General features: G+C 60.8%; 1 protein-coding gene across 6 annotated transcripts in view; it reads left to right on the forward strand.

The window, feature by feature from the left end:
- Positions 1–385: 385 nt before the first annotated feature.
- The window catches only part of LZTS2 (leucine zipper tumor suppressor 2), a 49,395-nt gene continuing 34,690 nt past the window's right edge, over positions 386–15,090 (forward strand). The window contains exon 1 of one of the 6 annotated variants that reach the window (XM_089780237.1): positions 386–410. In XM_089780237.1, coding sequence (XP_089636363.1) covers positions 390–410 — 21 coding nt within the window. In that variant the 5' untranslated portion in view covers positions 386–389. Of the gene's footprint in view, positions 411–5,747; positions 5,904–8,578; positions 9,061–15,090 lie in introns of those variants that run through there. The other 5 variants (XM_089780240.1, XM_089780238.1, XM_089780241.1 and 2 more) reach the window with 5 other exon arrangements.

Consider the following 15,090-nt stretch of genomic DNA (forward strand, 5'->3'; position numbering starts at 1 on the left):
CTGCCAGCCCTTTGGACGCTTGCCTGTCCAGCCCCTGGCGTGGCCGGGCCCTGCTGTAAGACAAAGGCACCCTGCTGTGGCTCACAATGCCCAGGAGGTCCTGCCATTCCTCACCCACGTGCCTAATAACAGCCCTGGGCCGGGAGCCGCTGGCAGGTGGGGCTCTTGGTGACCTGGGGATGCTTCCTCATTGTAGGGTGAGCGCTCATCAGGGAGCCAGGCCAGGCCCGGGGTGACCAGTTAATTGCAGCTTTCCGGGCGTGTTGTGTTCCCGCTGGTGCCGCCTGGCCTTGCCCGGAGACGGCCTCAGCCAGGCAGAGGCGGACGGGGGAGCCTGGCTGAGGTGCCCAAGGGAGGAGAAGGAGCCAGATTCCCGCCCGCGGTCTGAGATGGAGCCCGGGGAAATCAAGGTAATTCGTGGCCCTGTTTCTGTTGCGGAGGGGACAGGAGGGCAGGGGGTGGGGTGGCTGCCAGGCGGGTCCTGAGCCCGGTTCTCTGGGTTCCTTTCGGGGCCGTGAGCGCTGGGATGTATCTGGGGTCCCCTTCATTGCAAAGTCAGCCCTGGCCTCTCTCAGGAGCTTGGCTCGGGGAAATCACAAAATCCAGCCTCATGCACTGTGCTGCCCTGCCGGCCCGCTGGGGCGCCCGCCTCCTTGCTGGTCTCCCAGGAACAGCCAGGCCGGTGGGGGTCGACCCTGGCTGAGATCCCCAGGCACAAAGTGGGGCGAGGGCGGGGGGCTGGCAGAAGGCCGGGGCTAGCGGTGGTGGTGCTGCTATGCGGTAGGGGTGTTGCGGGAGGTGCCAGGCCCCATGCGCTAGGCGCTGTACAAACCTGGCACAGAGACACAGCCGGGCTCAGCTGCCCTGCATGGACAGCCCCGGGATGTTCCATGCAGCGAGCTGCTGTGGCTCTTGCTAGCTGGCTCCTTAGGGCCGGGGCTGGGCAGCCTCTGGCCCAATTGCTGACCTGTGCCCTGGGCGATCGGTCAAGTGGTGCTATTTCTTCTCCTTGATTGGGTGACTCCCAGGGGCATTTCAAGATGGCTGCAGTTAAGCAGCTGGGTCACAGAAGACTGGGTCTGCCACAGACACCTTGGGTGACCCACGTCAACTGCCTGTGCCTCAGTTTCCCCATCGATGATGTGGGGAGTGAGGATACCTCCTAGGGATTTTGTGAGGGGATTCCCAGGCTCCACCGCAATGGGGACCAGTAACACAGGGACTTTCTTGCTTCTCTGGTGACACCCAGCACTTTCCAAACACCTTAGTGCCTGAGGGGCTGTTGTCGTTAGTTTTTCTCCTGTGTCTGATCCATGCCAGGTCTCTCCATTGGTGCCAGAAGTGGGATTTTCCCTCCAGCAGCAGCGTGGTGCCCAAGCACCTCCTGACGCAGCAGCAGGGGGCGCTCATTTAGTCTGGCTGTGCCGGTGTCGGAGTCCTGAGATCCCGGCGACAGAGGGAAGGGGCAGGGGGAAGTTGCGAAGCCGCAGAGATGGGCGGAGGGCATCCGGCCCTGTGGACAAGAGGGTGGCAATATCACAGCTGGGCACACAGAGCCCCCCAGCGAGTGCCTGCTGTGACCAGGGCTCTGGCTCTGCCCCTCTGTGGGGAGTGTCCGAGCCGCCCCCCCACAGCGCTGGGACGGGCTGGGCCCACTGGGCATGTTGTCCCCCATGCAGTAAGCGGGGGTGGGTGGATTCGGGCTCCAGCCAGACCTTTGCGTCGGGGCTGCCGGGAGGCGCCAGGTGGGACCCTTAGCTGCTTGTGATGGGGGGAGGGTTAGCTCAGCAGTTTGCACATTGGCCTGCTAAACCCAGGGTTGTGAGTTCAATCCTTGCAGAGGCCATTTAGGGATTTGGGCAAAAATTTGTCAGGGATGGTGCTTGGTCCTGCTGTGAAGACAGGGGACTGGACTTGATGACCTTTCAAGGTCTCTTCCAGTTCTAGGAGATAGGCAATCTCCATTCATTTAAATTTTGTGTGGACAAATGGCTTGTGTCCCTGGGGTCCTGGCAAGCCATCTCCGGTGTGCCCGCTTGCTGCTGACCGATGCTGGTGTGTTATGGGGGCAGGATCCCCGCCCCGGCCCGTCTGTGGGCTGGGTCCTCCTGTTTCCTGGACCACGGGCTGGACATCAGAGAGATGCTGCCGCCGCCATTCCAGCCATGTGGCCACATACTGACTGCCTGGTGTCCCCTCCAAGGGCTTCCCTCTGCAACCCCTGCCCCTCCCTCCGAGTTCCAGGCAGGTTCCTTCGCTCCCAGGCCAGGTTCTGTCAGGAAAGCAAGGACGGGGGGGGGGGCTGCCCCACCCTAGAACTCTGAGCAAACAGCCCCACTCAGGCCCTTTGCTTGTCTTGGCCGGGGGAGGGGGCAGGTATCTTATTTACACACGGCTGTGTCTCCGCTTTCCAGCCCCCTTCCCACATGGCAGCGGGGGGGGGGGGGCTCTTGCGTGAGCCCCACAGCTCAGCCTGCCCAGGCTGGGGGCTGCTTCCGGGGGGAGCTATGGCTGTGCCTGCCCGGGGGCACGTCCCCAGATTCGGTTTTGATGGCCCTCGGGGCTCGCTGGTTAGATTTTTGTGTGTGTCCCCGGAATTCTGGGTTTGTTGCAAAGTCCATCTTTTTCCGGGGGTAGTTGTGCGGGTGACTGTCTACGTTCTTTAGCGGCTGTAATTAGCGTCTGGCTACAAAGGTGTCCGAAACTTTTCAAAAGACATTCAGTAAACCCTATTTGTATTTGGTTCTTGACGTCGCTGCTATTGGGTTGGGTCCTGGCTGGCGGGAAGCCAGAGTTGATTCCACTTGGGATCTGACCCTGTAATTAATTCAGCTGGGATGATGAAGTAGCAAAGTTGTAGCAAAGCATTTGTTCAGTTCAGTTCACCTTTGTTTCCTCTCTCTCCCGGAATAGTGGCTTGTCTGGGAAGAGACTGGGAAACTGTTTGACACATTTATTTTTTGGAGGGATAGCTCAGTGGTTTGAGCATTGGCCTGCTAAACCCAGGGTTGTGAGTTCAATCCTTGCGGAGGCCATTTAGGAATTTGGGGCAAATATTTGTCAGGGATGGTGCTTGGTCCTGCTGTGAAGGCAGGGGACTGCACTCAATGACCTTTCAAGGTCCCTTTCAGTTCTAGGAGACAGGCAATCTCCATTCATTTAATTAAATTTGTTCAGAATTATTCACCAATTATTTTTGCAGCCGGTTCCCCAGTTGTCAATTGCAGCTGTTTGTTGATTGCACTGGGAGTTAATTGGGGGATAACAAATCACGGTGCTTGGCCCTCATTTGGTTCGCTTCCTGGGTGGATCTCAAAGTGCTGGATAAAAAGGCCTCGATGTCATTAGCCCCATTTCGTAGATGGAGGAAACTGAGTCACAAAGAGGCAAACCAATTTGCCAGAGGCCAGGTTTTGCGTCAACAGCCGAGTGCTGCAGGGCTGTTTGGGTTTGCTTCCGTAACCTCCCACTCCCCTTGTGAAGTGTAGAGTGCAAATCTAACAACTGCCTATACAATCTGACATTCCCCTTGGGCGGTGCCCGGGATTAGCAGCAAAGACAAACAATCCTGCGTGATTTTGGAATTTACCACAACCGTCTGCGTGGCCAATGACAGACTTGACTGTAATATTCACAAATGTGCATTTCACGCTGCATTGGTTAGTTACGTAAGGGCCGCCAGTCCGCAAATGCAAACAAGGACACGGGATTTGTGAGCCCCGGTGGGGAATGTGCCAAGTGAATGTCAACTTTGCAGGTCGCCTTCTGAGAATAGTCACGACTCCAAACGGCTCGCCAGGAGCAGAGCGCGGCGTTCACTCGTTCCAGGGAGCGAAGGCAGCAGCTTTGCACAGCTGGTTTCATTGAGCTTTGCTTCTGAGTTCAAATGCGTGTCTGGGAGTGTGAGGCTCTGCACAGCATGGCCACAGGCGGTAACATGCAAAAGAGCAGCATTTTACTCCCTGGGATGGTGGAGACTCTCCACTGGCTGTGTGCAGTATAGGGCTTATGTCTCACAGGTGAGCAGTTTGATTCTATCCAGCAGTGAGCAGTAGGATTAATACATGCAGGTCAGTCCTTGTCTATCCCAAAAGCAGTGTTCTTTGTGCGCTGGGCGCTTGGGAGGCCACCCAGGAGAGATTCATTTGCTGTTTGTGTTTGTGTTTCTATGGGTGGTACACATTCACACCTGCCTCGGTGCACATAACAAAATGTATTCTGCATATGGATGGACAAAATTAGAGGGACCTCTCCTCACAGGTGTGGGGTGTGGATTAAAGTTTTCTTTTGGTGTTGGCCATGTGCGGAATAAATTCTGAAAATGGTTAGTGCACCAGGCTCAGCCAGCCAGCAGGGACTGGCTGTTTTGATCATCGGCAATACTACAACGAGGCAGGGAACCAGGCCCTGTCCAGGAGCCGCAGTCACAGAGGCCCCCTGGGTGCCCCCGGCGCTGGTCCCCGTCCTGATGCGGGCCTGGCTGTGGCCCCGTTGCCAGCATGCACTGACCGGCTGTGCTGTTTCTACTGGGGATGCCATGGCCCCAAGTGCCCTGGTGCAGCCTCGGGTCGGATGCTGTCAGCTCCAATGTGCTAAGCAGGGCCAGACAGGGTTACTGTCTGGATGGGGATTGGACGGGAGCTGACCAATGGGACGCTGCGGGTGCTGTGCCCTAGGAGCAGTGAGGGGCAGTCAGTAGGGGGCGCTCTTTCCTCTGAATGAGCCCAGGGCCCAGCCCAGCACCTGGGCGCCATGCAGCGGCAGGGGTGACTCCATAGGGGGCGCTCTGCCCTCCCAGTGAATACTGACCCCAAGGGGCACGGCTAGGGGGCAGGGGGCTTCAGGGGTGACACTGTATGGGGCACGCTCCCCACCAAGGAATGCTGACCCCTGGGGCAGGGCCAGGGCCAGGGGGCAGGGGGCTGCAGGGGTGACACTGTATGGGGCACGCTCCCCACCAGGGAATGCTGACCCCTAGGAGCAGGGCCAGGGGGCAGGGGGCTGCAGGGGTGACACTGTATGGGGCACGCTCCCCACCAGGGAATGCTGACCCCTGGGAGCAGGGCAAGGGGGCAGGGGGCTGCAGGGATGACACTGTATGGGGGGCTCTGCCCACCAGGGAATGCTGACCCCTAGGGGCAGGGCCAGGGGGCAGGGGGCTGCAGGGGTGACACTGTATGGGGGGCTCTGCCCACCAGGGAATGCTGACCCCTAGGGGCAGGGCAAGGGGGCAGGGGGCTGCAGGGGTGACACTGTATGGGGGGCACTGCCCACCAGGGAATGCTGACCCCTGGGGCAGGGCCAGGGGCCAGGGGGCTGCAGGGGTGACACGGTATGGGGCACGCTCCCCACCAGGGAATGCTGACCCCTAGGGGCAGGGGCAGGGCCAGGGGGCTGCAGGGGTGACACGGTATGGGGCACGCTCCCCACCAGGGAATGCTGACCCCTAGGGGCAGGGGCAGGGCCAGGGGGCTGCAGGGGTGACACGGTATGGGGCATGCTCCCCACCAGGGAATGCTGACCCCTGGGGCAGGGGCAGGGGCAGGGGCAGGGCCAGGGGGCTGCGGGGTGACTCCATAGGGGGCACGTGGGATCTCTGCCTTGCTCAACAGGCAGCAGCTGCCCCTAGAGGCCCCCAGGGGGGCTGATCGGGGGAGGGTCCGGGCTGTCGCTGCGGCCGGGTTCCGGTTGTAGGGACCCCCCCGAGCCGGGCCCCTCCCCAGCCGCGGCTCCTTCTCGGTGTCCGCTCCGCTGGGGGGGCTCTAGGGGGGTGGGAGGCGGCGGGCGGAGCTTGGCGCTGGGGGCTCCGGCGGGGGTGGGAGCCGCGAGCGGGGGAGCGCGGGGCGGGCGATGGGAGCCAGTGGAGCCGCCCTGGCCCGGGACGGGAGCGGAGCGCGGAGCCGGTGAGTGGCCGGGCGGGGGAAAGAGTGTGTGGGGGGGGGGGGGAGTTGGGGGCGGGGGAGGAGTTGGAGGGAGAGTGTGGGGGGGGGGAGTGGGGGGCGGGGGAGGAGTTGGAGGGAGAGTGTGGGGTGAGTTGGGGGGCGGGGGAGGAGTTGGAAGGATTCTGGGGGGAGAGTGTGGGGGGAGTTGGGGGGCGGGGGAGCAGTTGGAGGGATTGTGGGGGGGAGAGTGTGGGGTGAGTTGGGGGGCGGGGGAGGAGTTGGAAGGATTCTGGGGGGAGAGTGTGGGGGGGGAGAGTGTGGGGGGCGGGGGAGGGGGGGCTGGGGGGAGTGGGGGTGGAGGGAGGGGAGTGTGGAGGGGAGTGGGGGGGGGGGAGAGTGTGGGGTGAGTTGGGGGGCGGGGGAGGAGTTGGAAGGATTCTGGGGGGAGAGTGTGGGGGGGCGGGGGAGGAGTTGGGGGGGGGGGGAGCAGTTGGAAGGATTCTGGGGGAGAGTGGGGGTGAGTTGGGGGCGGGGGAGGAGTTGGAGGGATTGTGGGGGGGAGAGTGTGGGGTGAGTTCCGGGGCGGGGGAGGAGTTGGAAGGATTCTGGGGGGAGAGTGTGGGGGGAGTTGGGGGGCGGAGGAGGAGTTGGAAGGATTCTGGGGGGAGAGTGTGGGGGAAAGTTGGGGGCGGGGGAAGTTGTCTGGGGGAAAGTGGGGGGGGTCTCAACAGGGGGAGGAGTTGGGGGATTTGTGAGGGGAGCTGGGGGTGTCTGGAGTAGCAGGGGAAGGAGTCTAGGGGGATGTTGGGGCGGGGGAGAAGGAGTGGGAGGAGTTGGGGTGTCTGGGGCAGCAAGGGAAGGAGTGTGGGGGAAAATTGGGGCGGGGAAGTCGTCTGGGAGGAAGTTGGGGGGGTGTCTGGAGCAGCAGGGGGAGGAGTTGGGGAGATAATGGAGGGCTGGGGAAGGAGTGGGGGAGGAGTTGGGGGCGGGGGAAGAAGGGGGGCAGTTGGGTGGCCAGGGAAGGGGTCTGGTGGGAAGCTGGGGGTGGCAGGAAGCAGCTGGGGGGGGAGTTGGGGGGGATTCCTGAGGGAGTCGCTGTGGGGGGGATGGGGCATGGGAGGGGTTGGGGCTGCAGTGAGTGGGGGATGTAGGCTTCGGGGTGAGAAGGATGAATGGGACGGAGTGGGGGAGGGGGAATATTGGGGGGCTGGGGTGTTGGGGGAGGAGTTTGGGGGGCATATGAGGGGCTGGTGGAATGAGGTGTTTGGGGGAGTTTTGGGGTGATGTGGGAGGCAGAAAGAGTTGGGGGGCACGATGGGGAGGCAGGAAGAGGAGTTGTGGGGGAACCTTGGGGGCTGGTGGAATGAGGTGTTTGGGGGGATTTTTGGGGTGATGTGGACATGGGGAGTTTGGGGGATGCTGGGGTGGCAGGAGGAGTTGGGGGGCTTGGAGCAGCAGGAGAAGTTGGGGGCAGTTGTGAGGGGCTGTTCGGGTGTTGGGTGGGGGAGCATGGGAGGACTTGTGTCTGTGGGGGATGGGACATGTCGGGTGGCAGCTCTGGGGCCAGCATGCGGCAGTGGGGGGGCCGGGGGCTCTGACGCTGGGGGCTGTGGAGTGGGGGGTTGGGGGCCGCAGAGCAAGGGGGCTGGGTGTTACTGGGGGGAGTGTGGGGAGAGGTGGAGGGTTGCTGGGTAGGGGGGGGATGGGCTGCCTGGGGTGGGAGCCCGGCCTGGGGTTCAGGGCAGGCTGCAGCCGACCCCCATCACCCTGCGTGCGTCCCCCGTGCTGCTGGGCTATGCCCTGTGACGGATGGAGAGCAGGCCCCGCCCCCTCCGCCTTTGGGCTAAAGCCACCCGGCACCTCCTCCTGTGTGACCCCCCCCAACCCCCCACTTCCCCCCGCCCGGCCTGGCCCAGCAGGCAAAGCAGGGGAGATGCCCCTCTCCTGGCCTGGCCCCTCCCCTAGGCCCTGTCTCTCCTGTCCCCTGCTGCCCGACGGGGGTCTTTGGGGGGGGTGCGTGAAGGGCGGTTCGGGGTGCATCTGGGCTCGGTTCCTGGGCGAGAGGCTTAGGGCCGGGCTGAGTCTACGTGGAGGAGAGTCTGCCCCTCCGCCCTGCAGCCCAGAGCCGTTCCTTCTGGGGAGCGTCGGGGCCGTGGCGGAGGGCGAACCCCAGCGGGGGGCTGGCAGGGTGCCCGGAGCGGGCTAGGGGCAGGGGGCCGTGTGGGATCCACCCTGCTCCGGGTTTGGAGGGGCCGGCTCCACGGGGGAGGGACCCTCTCCTGTCTGGCTAGCTGCAGCTGCCCGGAGCATGCGGGGCTCTTGCTGCGCGACAGCCAGGCCGGATTTCCACCCTGGAGCACGGCGTCACCCGTCCGGCTGCGCAGGAGCGCGAGGATCTGCGGGGGGCTGTCATGCGATGCTTGGATTCGGCGGGCGGGAGTGGGCAGCCGGGGCCTGCTCCGACGGGCGGCTGAAGGCGGGCCGTCTCGCACGCCGTCCGGCTTCACGCTGTGCTGCCCGGCGCGGAACCAGCCGCCCGCTCCGTTGCTGCATGAAGGCCGGCGCCGGAGCCGTTCCCGTTCACCTCCCTCTGGCCCTCGGGGGCCACGGCCCGCAGAGCCGACGAGGGGAGTGGGCCCACGGGACCGGAGCCCCACAGGTGAACACGCACGTGGGCGCCGAGTCGCAGGCAGGAGGGGGACGCGCGGCGAGTCCCGAGGAGCGGGGCGGTTGCGTTGGTGCAACGTTGGCGCGGTTGGGCTCGTGAGCTGATCCCACCCGACGGGTTCCTGGCAGGCAAGCTTCTGCCGGGGGTTGGCAGGCCTAGTGGCAGGCTGGCGGCTTCCCCGGGCGTGTCTCTTGCTCGCCCCCAGCCGGGTCCCGGCACCCTGATGGCGCCTGGGCGGGACAGGGCCCTGCAGCTCGGCCAGCGTTCGACGGCGTTGGCGTGAGCGCGGGGCGATGCGGAGCCATGGCCCAGCCCTGCGCCCGGCCGCGCGCGTTTCACAAGGGAAACGACACCCCCCATGCGACGGCTTCGTGCTCACGCCTTGGGTTGGACCTTGGACTCCCAGGCTGGCGGCTGGGGTGGGGAATTCAAACGGGAGCCGCTGGAGAGTCCGGCCTGCGCGGGAAAACTGGCGGCGGGCAACTCGTCAACTGTGCGGAGAACCTGAAGGTAGAAAGTTGAGTGTGTACCTGTGTGTATATGTGTGTAGTGTGTTCGGGTGTGTGTTGTGTGTACATGTGTGGGGTGTGTGTAGCGTGTATTATGTGGGAGGGTGTGTGTACATGTGTGTATGCATGTGTGTGTAGTGTATCTGTGCAGAGTGTGTGTTTACGTCTATGTGTGTATGTGGTGTGTCTGTATGTGGTATGTGTGCATGTGTGTACATGTGGGGGGTGTAGTGTGTCTCTGAGGGCGCGTGTGTGTAGTAAGGGTTGTGTTTGTATGTGTGTGTAGTGACATGTAGTATGTCTTTGTGAGGTGTGTGCGTGTGTGTGCGCGCACGCATGTGTCTACATGTGTAGTGTGCGTGTGCATTTGTGTATGTGTGTGTGTGTGTGTAGTGTGCATGTGTGTCTGTGTGTGTGTGGTGGGTCTGTGTGCGAGTGCACATGTGTGTCTGTGTAGTGTGTGTGTGTGAGATGTGTGTGCATTGCTTCTATCCCTGGACTGTGGGACTCAGCAGGGCTGTGAACATTCACCAGACCCGTCTGAGCCTGAGGAATATCCCTGGTGGCTCTGGGCAGAGGGGAAAACCCGGCAGGACAAACGTTCCCAAGCAGCAGGGACATGATTCTGGGGTCTGAAGGGCTGTTGTGATACTGACCAGAGTCTTGTCGGTTTCACGCTGCGGCTGCTTCCCAAGCTCCTGAGCTCCACCCCTCCGGCTGAGCCACAGGCCTCCGTGCAGCTGCGGATGGACGCTGCCGGGGGCTGTTTCCAGGGTCCCGCAGGGAGCGGTTCTCGGTCCCACACCAGAGTTTCTCAAGCTGGGGTCCCTGCCCCTCTCCCGGAAGTGGCTGGCACATCCCTACACTCCTGGGGTTCCCCCTGCCTCGCCCCCGCCTCAAGCTCCAAGTCAGGAGCGGTGGCCAGTGGGAAGCTGCAAAGTGCCCCGTGAGCAGGGACAGCCTGCAAAGACCCCACAGGCCTCCCATCTGGGGTGGGCACTTCTATCCTGGGGAGCGGAGCCGCTGAGAGAGATTCCAGGTGAACCACAGTGAACACAGGGCGACGCTGTAGCCCAAAAAGCGAGTGCGATCCGGGGCTGTGTAAACAGGGATCAGGTCGAGTAAGAGCAGCGACGCGATCTCCCCTGTGTGTCTGGCCCCGCTGCTGGGATCCGGGGTCAGGTTGGTGGTTGATAGAATTGAAGGAGGAGGCAGGGAAAAGCCACGAGGAGGAGGAGCGGGTTAGAAACCTGCCTCGGAGGGCCGGACTCAAGGCCCTGGATCGATCTCAAAGGGAAGGCGAAGGGTTGACTCAGTCGCTGTCTGGAAAGGACCGCCCCAGGGAGCAATGTGGAATACAGCCCGGCACAGAAAGGCGGACAGTGGCGGAGTGTGGAAGGCAGACATGCCAGCCTGGAAATCAGGAGCACATTTCGGAGCAGGGAGAGGGATTAGCCGCTAGCAAAGCAATTCCGCCAGTTCCCCGGGTCGGTGGCGGTTCTTAAATCGAGAGCGGGTCTGCGGTGGGAGTTTTACTCAAGTCACTCACCATTCCTTACAAGCACTGGCCAGTTGCAACCCGGGGTCCTGCCAGCTCTTTCAATAGCTCCCTGCCACGGCTCACCTGCCTCCTTTCCCCTCCGGTTATACCGGGGCAGGTCCCTGCTACACAGGGGGTCAGACTGCATTGGGGTGGGTGATCATTTTTACAGGGGGGGCCGCTTCACGAACCTTGATTTCTGGTCTCCGCCTCCCTGGGCGCCCCTACGGGGGAGAGGGAGCTGCCAGAGGCTTTGAACAGCAGATGACTTGGTGAACTCCCCTACCCCCAGGTCCCCGTTGGTCTGAGGGCAGGGGAGCAGCAGGACGGGCCGGATGCGGGCCATGGGCCGTATCTCGGCCACCCTTGAACTCGCTCATCACAGTGGTCCGTTCTGGGCTTGGTCCTTTCTGCCCCTGTTGGTTTCTCCCCCTGCAAGGCCGTCTCCCTGCCTGTTCCCCCTTTGGAGATGTTTTGTGCCACGGGGGGGCACGTCTGTCCCTGAGGAAAGATGGAAAAGACAATCTCCCTTCCCCATCCCCGGCCCCAGGAGGCGGTTGCTTAAGAGGGAGGTTCTGGGTTGCGCTGCCCCGGGGGAATTAGTGGGTAGCAAGTCACGGAGCAGCATTTCTGCAGAGGTCACCGAAGGGCTGGGACAGAAACTTCTAACCCAGTTCCCCACATGCTTGCAGTCCCGGCTGCCAGGCAGAGGAAGCCGTGGATGAAAGCTGATCTCTGTGCAGAGCCTCTCTGGAGCCTGGGAGGCCAGGAAGACCCGGACAGCCCTGGGTCTGGACTTTCGCCTGGGTGTCTGGCCGCGGCTGCGGGTGGCTGCTTTGGCTGAGCCGCGCCGTGGTACCACTGTAAGCCGGCTGGTGTGGGGGCTGATCACCCAGCCAAGCCCTCGTTCTGTAGAAACGGCATACCAAGGACCCAGCCTGGGAAAATCTTGCTTTTTCCCCCAAGGGCTACTCGAGGCTGGTATCCGGAGTTCCCTGGAAGCTGAGCCCTTGAGGGGCCACCCAGGAGAGGTTCAAATGCCGCCCAGCTGATTAGTGCATCACCCACAGCCGGCAGCGTGTGTTTCCGTGGGTGGTGCACATCTGCACATGCTTTGGTGCCCAGAACAAAATGCATTCCACACATGGATGGAAAAATGAGAGGGAACATTGCTGCTCAGCCCATGAAATTTCAACCGGACAGGGATCTTTGGTTACGTCCTCATCGAAACAGGTCTCTAGTGTTGTGTGCCGCTAAACAACCCCGCGGTGGCTGCGTTTTGGGGGCGGACGCAAGAATCCCTCCCTCCATTGTCGCTACGCAAAACGGTAGGGCCGTGGACTGTGGCGTGCGCTGGCTTTGGTGAAAGACGAGGCTGCTGGGTGGCTTTGTGAAGCGCTGGGCTGGCCGGGTTCCCCACCGGATGGGTCCCTCTGGCAACTTTGCACCCTCCGGCCCCTGAGTCCTACGCTCCATAAAACTTCCCCCATTGTTACCTGCACAAATTTCTCTCTCCCTTCCACACTGTAGGGACACACACCCTTACCCGGTTCCTAGGGCTCAGGGTGTAACTTCCTACGGGTTTTGCAGGATCTTTAGCCACTGAAAGAGCCTCACCCAGTAATATCCTTCTCCTCTATGTATTGACAATTCCCAAACAAGCAGAATACACATGCTAAGCACACAGTGTCATGCTCACCCATCCGGGTACAGGCAGACTTCCCCTCTTGGCCAGGCAAGATCAGTCTCTCTGGTCTTAGGCTGTCTCTCGGAGGTGAATAGTAATAGAGATGCAGCCGTGTTAGTCTGGTCTAGCTGAAACAAAAAACAGGACTATGCAGCACTTTAACGACTAACAAGATGGTTTATTAGGTGATGAGCTTTCATGGGCCAGACCCACTTCCTCTTTTCCAGATCTTCCCCTTTCTCTTGGTGTTCCTGGTCTTCTTCCAGCCTTTTCGTCTTTCCTTCTGCGTCTGTTACTTCCGATCTTCCTGGTCTCCTTCTTGGACCCCAGTTTATAGAATGAAACCTGAGTCCTGCTTAGCTAGACCTTAACCAATTATTTTAGTATAATTTTACTAACTGGTCATAACAAAATTCCCTAACCAATCATACCTCCCCACCTTAATTGATTTACACCTAGCAAAATGAATTATCCAGCAGACAGGAACAGTTACAAACCAGACAGAGAACACACAGACAAACAATAGGAAAGTGAAACAAAAGACAGGACTATGTAGCACTTTAAAGACTAACAAGATGGTTTATTAAGTGATGAGCTTTCGTGGGCCAGACCCACTTCCTCAGATCAAATAGTGGAAGAAACTTGTCACAACCATAGATACCAAAGGATACAATTAAAAAAATGAACACATATGAAAAGGACAAATCAAATTTCAGAACAGAAGGGGGATGGGGGGGAGGTAAATGTCTGTGAGCTAATGATATTAGAGGTGATAATTGGGGAAGCTATCTTTGTAATGGGTAAGATAATTAGCATCTTTATTCAAACTTGAGTGTAAAGTGTCGAATTTAAGCATGAATGACAGTTCAGAGGACTCTCTTTCAAGTGAAGTCTTAAAAGGCCTTTGAAGCAGGATGCAGGGAATCAAGTCGTTGAGACAATGTCCTTTCTGGCTGAAATGGCAAGAAACTTTTTTCTTTGTGATCTTGTCTGATATCTGTTTTGTGGGCATTGATCCTTTGGCGAAGTGTCTGAGACGTTTGTCCAATGTACATAGCAGACGGACACTTTCGGCACATGATAGCATAGATTATATTTCTGGATGCGCAGGAATATGTGTTCTTGATCTTATAACTCACTTGGTTGGGTCCAATAATGGTGTCAGCAGAGTGAATATGTGGACAAAGCTGGCAACGGGGTTTGTTGCAAGGGAAGGTACCAGGGTTGGTATGAGTGCGGTATGTCCTGTGGTTGTTGGTAAGAATCATCTTGAGGTTAGGTGGTTGTCTATAGGAGACTATGGGTGCCACACCATCTCTATGGATAAGCAGTTTCTTGCCAGACACGGTGGTGTGACTTCAGTTTTCTTTACCCATCTTGGGATCTGTCTTTATCTGGTGACAGTGGGGGAGCGATCCGGGCAAAGTCCACTCCTCACAGCCCGGTGTGACACTGTGTAATACAATTTAGATGGAATGTGAGGATGAGACTTACAGCTGATGGCTGCTGCTCTTCTGTCTGGCTGCAGAAGGCGGCTTTGGCTCAGGCCTAGCACGGGTCTTCCAACCTGGCTACAGAAAAGCCGTATTGTTACACCGTCGGCGCCCCCTGTCTTAGCGTGGTAGCCATGGCGGTGGAGCCCGGCGCAAGGCCCTGCTGTGCTAGGCGCTGTACAAACAGAACAAAAGACACCCCCTGCCCCAAACCGCACGGCTGGGAGGCCCTGACTCCTCACCCCCGGGGAGGCGGATCCGACCCCCACAGAGAAGCGCGCTGGGGGGGGTTACGGCCTGGGCAGGGGCCGGCTGCGTGGTGGTGGGACGCTAGGGTTTGCGTCCGCTCCCGCAGCCGCCCCAGCAGGGCGAAGCGAGACCGTCCCTCCGCACGCTGGCCTCGCGCTGAGCTGGGCCCGGGGGCAAAGGAAGCGATGGCTTTGCCCTGGGAGAGGGGGGCTCCCTCCGGGTCTCTCACGGAGCCTGGGGGCAGGAACCGGAAGCATTTCAGGGGCGCGTGTGTGAAATATTTACGTGTGAGGGTGGAAGAATCCGCGCTGGCCCCTTTACCCGACTGGAGCCGCGCCGGGCGCCTGAAAGGCCAGCGGGGAGCAGCTGCTTGTGTGTGCACGTGTCCGCCGTCCCACCCTTCGCTTGCCACCTCTCCCTATGGAAGGGGGTCTCTGTGGGCGGAGCCTGTGGAGAAGGGGTGGGGCTTGTGGAGGGCGGAGCCTGTGCAGAAGGGGTGGGGCTTGTGGAGGGCGGAGCCTGTGCAGAAGGGGTGGGGCTTGTGGAGGGTGGAGCCTGTGCAGAAGGGGTGGGGCTTGCGGAGGGCAGAGCCTGTGCAGAAGGGGTGGGGCTTGCGAAGGGCGGAGCCTGGGAGTTGAACATGCCGCTGGGCCCATGGGTTGATGGAGAACCCCAAGGCAGATCAGCTCAGCTGCTTTCTTTTGGGGGTTTCTGCTGCATTTCCGTGGGGCAGTGGGGCTGGCTGGCAGGAGCGCACATGGTAGATCGAGGCCTAACCGTGCAGTCGGCTCCCGCTGAACAGGCTGAAGTTAATTGGCTCCCGCCGGCGCGAGGGAGTTTTCCAGCGTGAACCGGCTGGGGGTGGGCGGGGGATCCCAGCCACAGCCGCACGGGGTCACGTGCATGCCGGGGACGTCCTGAGAACGTGCGAGGCGGGAAGGGGCAGGAGGCCCGGCGGGGCTGGTGTAGACGCGGCTCCGGCCAGGCGGGAACCGAGTTGGCGGGTTCTCAGACGGGGCAGCGCGGTGCCGCCTCCTGCCCCGGGGGCCTGGGAAATGCAGT

This window comes from Pelodiscus sinensis, chromosome 8 (assembly GCF_052426305.1).
Source record: "Pelodiscus sinensis isolate ZL-2025 chromosome 8, ASM5242630v1, whole genome shotgun sequence".
NCBI classification, from domain to species: domain Eukaryota; kingdom Metazoa; phylum Chordata; order Testudines; family Trionychidae; genus Pelodiscus; species Pelodiscus sinensis.